The following is a 9,527-nucleotide window of genomic DNA, read 5'->3' as shown; positions in this document are numbered from 1 at the left end:
TTCAGTTTCTTTAAACTTGAGCAGGCGTTGCTTATAGTACTATGCAAAAGTCAGAGACCACCTGTCCTTTTTTACACTTCCAGTCAAAACGGCCATTAAGTACAAGTTATTCTTTTTAGTATCAGGAATATCAGGATTTTATTACAGCTTCCGTTCTTTTCAAAGACTCGCTATCAGTTTTTTAAAGAAATCTGCAGGGATATTTTTCCTTATTTTTCATTTTTTGTCTTGGAAGTTGGCTGCATTTTCTGCTGCTCACAATCCCAGTAATTCCAAACAGTCAGTCCATTGTTTGAAGGACACCAGCAGCTTCCTTGTTTGATTTGCAAATGTTCTTCTTTTTTGTCTTCTGTTTCCTTTTCTCAGTAACGGCTTCTTGACAGCTACACATCCTTCCAGACACATAATGTTGAGTTGTCTTCTCACAGTGGAAGGATAAACAGAAACACATTTTTTTCAGATTTGGATTAAGAGTGGAGCTTGATTTTTTTTTTCCTCTCTCTCAAAGATGAAAGCTTTAAGTACTGTTTATCTGATAGGGACAGTTTTGGTGGTCTACCAGGTCTTGCATGGTTGTTAGGAGTCTCATTTTCTCTGTATCTTCTGAATAATTTTGTGTACTCCAGTTTTGGAAACTCCTGTTTCTTCGATTCATTATGTTTAATGTAATCTTCTCAGAAATCTCTCCTGAAAAGTGAATAACTTGTACTTGATAGCCTTTTTAAGGTCTCTGATGTTTGCACAGTACTGTACCTACTGTCATCTGTGTTTTGTCTTAATACTTGTCAGTATTCCTCTCCTTGTATTCCTATAAACAGAGGTGACATAGTTGACGTTAATATCATTAAATCCGGTCTGGATCTGTTTAGGACTTTTTGTTTTCTTCCAGGACACTTGAAACATGCCTTAAAAAGGTTCTTTGTCTCCTTTTTAATATTGTAAAGTTTTATTATGATGCTTGAGAATGTGAACAAATTTTACTCTCTTGAGTTGTATCTTGTTGATTATGCTGTATCATACTATTTGCGTTCATGCCTGTTTATCAGGCATGTTGAATTTGGAATTCTGGAATTTTTAATGATGTCTGGAATTCTTAATGATGACTGCTGAAAATTCACTACACAATATTAAAAACTTTTAAAACCAATTATGTGCTTTAAATCTCCTTCTTCTTCTGTAAAAAAAGAGTTCTTTATCTAGTAGCTATAAACTATAGTCCATCAAAAAGCTTCATGTTTAGTCATAAAGAGCTAGTTTGTGACCTCTTCTTTGCTATACAGTCCTACTGTGTGTCCCATTGTGGAACAAAAACACATTAATACACCCTGTAAAGGAGTAGCAACACAGATTGTGCTGATGAATGTGTTTGAGTTCAGGGTGTGTAAATCTCGAGGTAGATCCTGGATGGGGTTTTTCTCGACAGCTTTACAGTGGAAAACAGGTTTGCTCTGTTGATCTTTAAGACTGAGAGATTTAAAGATAGCTCATTTCTTTTGTTTCACAAACATGATCATTTAAACAGCAGCACTCAGATTACAGAATCTATGCAGGATGAGAGTGCGAGGTAAGAAATCTCATCTTTTTGTGTTGTGCAAACAAGCTTTCGGTTCTGTAATGTTGTACGCATTGTTTTTGCTTTATGTAATCGTATGTTTCTTGCTCAGTGCTTTTACCCTTTCTGTACAGTCTCAGAAAAAGACAGTACCTTTCAGAGTACACTCTGGAAAAAGAGACAGACACTCTTAGAAAAAAAAGTTACTAAAATGTTACTGTTACTGAAGGGAACTGCCCCTCTTTTCACTGCAGTGGTACCCTCAAGAGTACTCAGTACCTTTAGTCAGGGAACATAACTGTACCATAATCCATTGAAATGATATTTTCTAAGTTGCATTGACTCCACACACCCCGCCTCGTCTCCAGACTTCTAATTTTATTGTTCTCTTAAAACTTCTGGATATGAAAAGGTACAAATATGTACTTTTGTCCTGGGGAAAAACTTCTTTAAGGATCTTAAAACCACTGTTGTGCCTGTAAGGGGAACAATTCCATTGTTTGTATGTTGATGAATGAAAAATGTACCTGCACAGTACCTTTATTAGGTAGTGGGGTAGGGTATGTCTTTAGTACATTTAGTTATAGAATGTAATGTGACCATATTCTGTTTAAGTACTTATTTTAAACTTAACCTAAAAAGGTTATGTTATTTAAAAAAAAAACACTTTTTTACATGTAATTTTTCTGCCCAGGGACTACAGCTGAAAATGTGTATTAATGTGCATTGTCCCTGTAAATCAGAACTGAATAAGAGAAGGTAATTCATGCTTGTAAAAGTTAGTTTTTCTGTTGTATTTCCAGGGTTCTCTTCTCTCATAGTTGTCATCACCCTCCTCTTAATATGGGGCTTCTTTGTCAACAAGAAGTTTTTTCAGGAGGATAGAAAATGTTCGTATGTCACATAGAGCATTTACTCCACAGTTTGCTTGTATTGCTGAGCTTTGTCTAGATTTGCATTCCTCTAAAACTCGTTTCTTTGTTTAGATGAGGTGCACAAAAAAGAAATTCCGAGATCAGACTGCGCTCTTCCAGGTGAGCTTGATCTTCTTCAGGAAGCCATTAGTGGGTTGTTTCTTGGACTGAGATAAAGACAGGTTGTGGAGTAAATTGCACGGTTCAATGTGATTCACTGTTTAGGTTTCATTAATCTTAGTCTAGAGAAAGTGCATTCTGGGAACTAGCCTCAGCTGTTTACTTTTGTGTGTGTGTGAGTATAAATGTGCTAAAACAGTGGTTCTCAGTCCTTGTCCTGGAGCACTACAGATGAAAAAAATATAAAAAGTGAAAAACGTTCTTTGGAGTGACACCATAGAAGAACTTCATAGTGGTGAGATTGTCTTAACTGGTAGAGAGAGTGTTCACTGTGATTCTCGCTCTACCATTTAAGAATCATCTCTGTACTAAAATGCTTTCAGGAAACTCAGCTTTGATTGGCTGAACAAGGGTGTTCATAACAAAGAGAACACTGAAAGTAATGCACTGTCACAATCAGGAAAATTTAGCTGACAATTTATTGCTGTATAAAAATGATAATTAACAGGTTTTTGTGGTCTGCAACAGTTTGTCTTTTTTGTTCTTTGCAAGTATTAAAGTACCAACACAATTCCAAAAAAGTTGTGACAGTGAGTAAAATGCAAATCAAAAAACAGAAATCAATTATTTATAAATCTACTTTGATCAGTAGTTGAACAAAAGCAGTACAAAGACAAGATATGTGATGTTTTATGTTGTCAACTTCATTGTTTTTGTAAATATACACTTGTTCTGAAATAAATGGCTGTGACATGTTCCAAAAAAGTTGAGATAAGGACCATTTCATACTAGGACTAGGATCATGCAATCATGCAATGATGCACAGTGGAAAAGTGTAATGTAGTCTGACAAGTCAACCTTTCTGTTTATGGACATGATGGACGCTGTGTTCTCTGGGTCAGAAAAGAAAAGGGCCGTCCAGATTGTTAACAGTGTAAAGTTCAAAAGCCAGGGTCTGTCATGTTATGAGGATATGTGTGGATAACTGGCACATCTGTGAAGGCACTGAACACTTTTTGGAGCAACATATGCTGCCTTCTAGACAACATCTTTTTCAAGAACTTCCATGTTTATTTCAGCTTTACAACACCAAGCCTCATTCTGCATGTTACAGCAGCATGTCTGTGTAATGAGAGTGCAGGTGCTAGACTGGCCTTCATGTAGTCCAGACTTGTCTCCCACTGAAAACGTGCGTAAAATACAACAATGAAGAACCCATAAAGTTGCAAAGCTGAAGTTATGCATAACAGATGACTGGCAAAAATCCACTTTCATGATTGGACCAATAAGTGGCTTCAGTCCTCAAATGTGTTGTTAAAAGGAAAGATAAAGTAGCACAGTGGTAAACATGCTTCCGTCCAGACTTTTCTGGAACATGTTGCAGCCAGCAAATTTGGAAAGAGTGTATTTACAAAAACAATGACGTTCCTAAGGTAAAATGTGTTTCTATGCTGTTTTTAATTAAACACAAATCACAAAGCCCTGGTGTAATATATTACATTAACACAAAAGACGCTGTGATGATGTATTTTATTTGTGTATAAATTATGTGTACCTTAGAATCAGGTCAATTCAATGCATCAGGGCATCTTTTTTCAGTGCAGCGGTGCTCTAGGACCAGGACTGACAAACACTGTGCAAACAAATACAATATTATCCCATCCTGATGAACTTTTGGCATTATTTGCAGCTCTGTTTGAGTCTCACTTAGGTTGCTGTCCTCATAAAATCTGCCCTGCAGACCACTACCCCTTTTTTATCCGCAGTGGTCTAGCCAACATGGTGGGGCCAAAGATCTGCTTAAACAACACAATGTATGTAGTAGAATCATGGTGCATTACTCAATCATAACGTAACACAATTATGCATTGGTTGCTAGTGATGTATGGTCTCATCTGTTCTTGATTCCAGTATAATGGGAGGATTAATTAATAACATTGGATGGGGTCTGAACATTGTGGTGGTGAAGGGTGAGTGTTTTTTTTAAAAGCCTTTGACAGAACATTGTGTGTTTTGTTGTGCCAGCAAGTATGAAAATATGCTAGTGTTCAAAAAATTGGAATCACTTCTCTGATTAATAATTGCTGTTTTATTTACACAAGAGGGAGTGCTGTACTGTAGATATCAGCGCTTGGCCGAGTTTATACCATCAATTTTAAAATACATTTCAGATCAAAACTTTATAACAAAACTACTGCGAAACAATGTCTCAGACATCAGAATTCATAACCATTTTATGTAATAACTTTCTGGAAAGGAGCTTTCAGAGGTGGACGTCTGGCACCACCACTTTGAACAATTCAGACTCTAGAAAAAACATTTCACACCAAAACACTCTGACTTTGTTGACATGTTAACCATTTAATTATGCAGAAATTAAAAACAAAAATGGTGGAGTTCACTTTTAGGGTGGAATGTCAACTCAATGTCAAAAACAGAAACTGGGCATCCGTCAAAAGTCTGCCGCTCAGATCTGATGTAAACAACTTCATTGAATACAATGGGAGTGGTTTTGGCTTAAGCTTATGTTGCTTGCTGTTTATAGCTCTTTTCACCAAGTTTGATCCCTGTAACAGTTTACTATTTACGGCCAATTGCTGTATTATTATAAATGATACATACTGCACATTCTAATCATCTATTTACAGACATTTCTTGAGAAGTTATCTGCCTAAGGTTTCATCACCACTTTTTAAATATGGCATTCTGGACATTATTATAGCTTCATTTTCAATGTTTTACAGCAGTGGAGATCTCCCTTTCTGCAGGAAAGGAAGTGTTTTTGGGTTTGAAGTAGCAGGTAGACCTCCAAGAGGAGGGTTGGTGACTACTGTTTACAACTTTTTCAGTTATAAAGAATCATCTACACACATCTAAAAGTTCTTAGATTTGTACAGTTTCCTACAGATTAGTTAAAATCTAAGATCTTGTGGAGTCCTACACTCTCAGAAATAAAGGTACTGAACTGTCACTGGGGCAGGGTACTGAGATGTTCCACTCAAAGGGAACATCTGAGTACCTTTAGTCAGGGAACATAATTGTACCACAATCCATTGAAATTGTATTTTCTTTGTGTATTGACACAAAGTTGTATTGACTCCACACACCCCTCCTGTCTCGTCTCCAGGCTTTTATTTTATTGTTCTGTTTTAAAACATTAGGTTATAAAAAGATACAAATATTTCCTTTCCCCTGGAAAAACCTATTTAAGGTACAATTTAAGGTTGTACCTTTGAGGGTACTTTTACCTTGTTTGTACCTTGATGAAAGAAAAATGTACCTGCGCAGAACCTTTATTTCTAACATTGTAACATCGTACCTGCAACAAAATTGCTTTTATATTATTGAAAATGGTGATTCCAGTCTTTTGAATGGCAGAATGGCAGTGTATATGCAAATGTAATTGCCTTTTAGCACTGTGTACATAAGTCTGAATTAGTGTACTGAGGCTACCTAATGTGATTTCCTTCCTCAATTGTTATTCAGGTAGAACTGGTGAAATATTGGAGCGCAGGTACTTCAATGTCTTTTCTGGGGGTGAGTTTATTATGTATGCTTGTGAGTTTTATGTAAACAAATATTGAAAACAAACCTAAAGTTAATGTGTAATAGTGTCTCTATAGTCTCTGTATTCAGCTCCCCTGTTCTGCTGTGTCTCCATTAGTGTTTTTCTCTAATATTGCAGGATTGCTTGAGTTTCTGAAGTTGATACAAACAGGAAGTATTGTTTTAGTGGCCTCATATGATGACCCTGCAGTGGTGTGAGTAAACAGAAACTCACACTTTTTAAACAGCCCTCATCAGGATGAGGAAGCATGTTGATTTCTTTTCACTAGGAGTATAACTGAGCTAATCTCTTGTGTGCTGCAGGTTGACGGATGAGATCAGAGAGATTTTCGCCAGGTTGGGGAGCACCATGATCCGCTCGGTGAAGAAAAGGGACACCTGGGTGTTTGCAGGGTCTGTTGGAATACTTAAGAAGAGTCAATTTGAGAAGGTTTGAACTTGCACTGATCTAATATTTAACTCAAAAGGTAATATACTCTTACACGGTTCTGTACACAGTACTGTGCAAGAGACAGAGACCACCCTTCATTTATTTACTTTCACTTTCTACGTCAAAACGGCCATTAAGTACAAGTTATTGATTATCCTCGAGAGATTTCTGAGATGATTTGATACTTGCATAAGAGGAAAGTCAAAAGAAAATATGAAAATATCAAAAGATACAGAGAAAATGTGACAACAGTGCAAGAGCTGGCAGACCATCAAAACTGTCCTCATCAGATAAACAATACTTATATTTTTGAGAGAGAGGGGAAAATCAAGCTCCCTTCTTGCTTCAGATCTTGCTTCAGATCCGTCTATCCTTCCACTGTGAGAAGTCATATCAACACTATGGGTCTGAAAGAATGTGTAGCTGTCAAGAAGCTGTTACTGAGAAAAGGAAATAGACAAAAAAGAAGAACATTTGCAGATCAAACAAATGAATGATTGAATGTATTTGGGATAACTTGGGATTATTACGTTGTTCTGGTACAAGTGGATCAGACACAGCAGTGTTGCTGGAGTTTTTAAACACTCTGTCCACTCACTGTCCACTCTATTAGACACAACTACCTTGCCAGTCCACCTTGTAGATGTCAAAGATGCTTATCTGTTGCAGCACAGTTTGCGTTAGTCATCATTCTAGTCCTTTATCAATGGTCACAGGACGCTGCCCAGAGGACACTGTGGGCACTTTTCTCAGTGACACTGAAGTGTTTAAAAACTCCAGCAGCACTGCTGGGCCTCCACTCTGCTCTGTAGGTGTCCTGACCTTTGAAGAACAGGCTGAAAGGGGGCTAACAAAGTATGCAGAGAAACAGATGGACTACAGTCTGTAATTGTAGAACTACAAAGTACACCTCTATGGTATGTGAAGCTGATATAAGTTCAAGTTCAAGAGGCTTTATTGTCATTTCAGCTATATACAACATTCCACCAGGACAAACATGGTGCAACACAGGAACAGAAAGTGCAAAATAATACAATATATACAGCACAGACAATACAGTGCAAAAGAGACGAAAGACTTGCAATAAACACAAAACAGGTCACAGACAGTACACAATACTGAGAATATGCAAAGTTGTGCAAAGTAGGATGTAACATACTACGACATGTTAGCAGATTGCCTATATATGAGCAGATATATGAGCTTAGAAGTCACTGAGGTAGGGATAGCAACCAGACCAACAGAAATAGAATACAGTATTTGGTAGACCAGACATATAATTATATTAGGTAAAGTATTTCAGTGTGAAATGCAGTAATTATATTTAATTACAGTATCTCAGACATAGTCTGGAATTGCAAGAAGTATAATGGACAATGAGTGTAGATACAATGAGCTGTTCCTAATAAAGTCCTTGGTGAGTGTGTATGTTTTCTGCATGTTTTCCTGATGCTGATATATAAACTACTTAATGTTTGTTTTGACTGTAAATTAAATATGTAAAGAGTGGTCTCTGACTTCTGTGCAGTACTGTACAGTGATGCCAGGCTCATATACCAATATAGTGGCAGCCACCTTGAGTAATGCAAACGTGGCTGCAGCAGGAATGAGGATGAGGTTTACAGTGTGCATGCTGTTAAAACTGTAGTTTGGCAAACAAAAAAATCAAATGTACACAATTCCACCTTACTCCAAATGTAGACATGTTTGGTGTACTGTACCTAACAAGTAATGTAGGCATACGATGACTGGTAACATCACTGATACACTTCTGTTTAGCTGTGTGCTGTATTTTAATAAAGATAACAGTATTACTTAACAACTCATCATGGTTTGAGGCCAGTGTGTGATGATTTAGGCAGGCAGTTTGTAGAGTGCTAATTGGCAGGCTATAACCTTCCATTTACTTGTTAGCTTCATTAACCTTGTAGCTCTAGTGTGAAAGTAAAGACGGAGGCTTTAGGCATCAAACATGGTTGGGCTGATCAAGAGCAGTTTAGAAGGAAACACTGTATAAATACAAATTTTTGCCACACCAGCCCCTTAAAAAGTCACTATCAATGAAGGATCCATCTTCAGAATATGCTGACAAAACTCGTTATTGACAATACTGAGCAGTTATAAGTTTTAGATTAATACATCACACACAGTTAATATACTGTATATTTGGATTTTATGGACACTTCACCAATTGGAAGTGACTCTGCTTCCTGTTTTAAAGTTGCCTTGGTAAGTCTGAACTCTTTCTTTAAATGTGCAGCTCACTGCTAATGATGAGAAGAGCAATGTGTATGGAGACTGGCCAGAGATGGAAGAGGTGGGTGGCTGCTTTCCCAGAAAGATCTGAGTGACAGTAAATGAGTGTGTTCTGCAGCAGCCAACCGGGATCGTTAAAAACATGGAACATTTCAAACGTGGGACTTAAAAGCTTTGAAGTTTGGAAATGTTGCAAAGTGTTCACATATGGATGCCCGCGTCTGATAGCCACATACTGCCCACGGTCTGTCTTGTGCTGCGTGGGTCACAGTAGGTCATATGAAATGTTTACGAGGTTTCACAAATAAACTTTTGTTAAAAAACACACAACATATGTTCTCTGTGTTCTTTTATTATGAAGGAATGATGGTATTATCACAGTTATACTTACATGACTGACCCACAGAAGCTCAGAACAGTCTCTTCATTTCACACTCTTTCTCTTATTCTCTCACTCTTGTTTTTCTTGTTCTCGCCCTCATACTTTATTTTTCTCTTTCTCTTTCTCTCTCGTGCTGTCTTTTTCACTCCCTCTGTCTCTTTCTCTCTCTCATTCTCTTTTTCTCTCTCTGTCACTTTCTCTCTTTTCTTTGTCCTCTCCCTGTCTATCTGCTTTTTTCTTTCTCTCCCCGTCTGTTTTTCTCTCTCTCTGTCTCTCTCCCTTTTCTATATCTCACGCTTTTTAACC

At 37.4% G+C, this 9,527-nt stretch overlaps 1 protein-coding gene across 2 annotated transcripts; it reads left to right on the top strand.

The window, feature by feature from the left end:
* The first annotated feature begins 546 nt into the window (after nucleotides 1-546).
* On the top strand, nucleotides 547-9,169 carry si:dkeyp-67f1.2 (uncharacterized protein LOC556106 homolog). Of its 2 annotated transcripts, XM_036571147.1 has the most exons (9): nucleotides 547-1,564; nucleotides 2,356-2,442; nucleotides 2,539-2,586; nucleotides 4,277-4,400; nucleotides 4,498-4,556; nucleotides 6,073-6,123; nucleotides 6,272-6,347; nucleotides 6,457-6,583; nucleotides 8,844-9,169. In XM_036571147.1, exons 1-9 carry the CDS (start codon nucleotides 1,552-1,554, stop codon nucleotides 8,928-8,930), a joined length of 672 nt encoding a protein of 223 aa, XP_036427040.1. In that variant the 5' UTR covers nucleotides 547-1,551; the 3' UTR covers nucleotides 8,931-9,169. The 2 variants fall into 2 exon arrangements, with proteins under 2 accessions (XP_036427040.1, XP_036427041.1); XM_036571148.1 differs by lacking the exon at nucleotides 2,356-2,442.
* Nucleotides 9,170-9,527: the final 358 nt, after the last annotated feature.

This window comes from Colossoma macropomum, unplaced genomic scaffold, assembly GCF_904425465.1.
Source record: "Colossoma macropomum unplaced genomic scaffold, Colossoma_macropomum, whole genome shotgun sequence".
Classification (NCBI taxonomy): Eukaryota; Metazoa; Chordata; class Actinopteri; order Characiformes; family Serrasalmidae; genus Colossoma; species Colossoma macropomum.
The sequence above is the reverse complement of the archived record's forward strand: the minus strand, read 5'-3'. Positions and strand labels throughout refer to the sequence as shown.

Bases quoted from the DNA above. Each gene is read 5' to 3' on its own strand.
- si:dkeyp-67f1.2 (XM_036571147.1), top strand. The intron at 6,124-6,271 runs GTGAGTTTATTA...CTAATATTGCAG, and splicing joins CTTCAATGTCTTTTCTGGGG to GATTGCTTGAGTTTCTGAAG. The intron at 6,348-6,456 runs GTGAGTAAACAG...TGTGTGCTGCAG, and splicing joins TATGATGACCCTGCAGTGGT to GTTGACGGATGAGATCAGAG.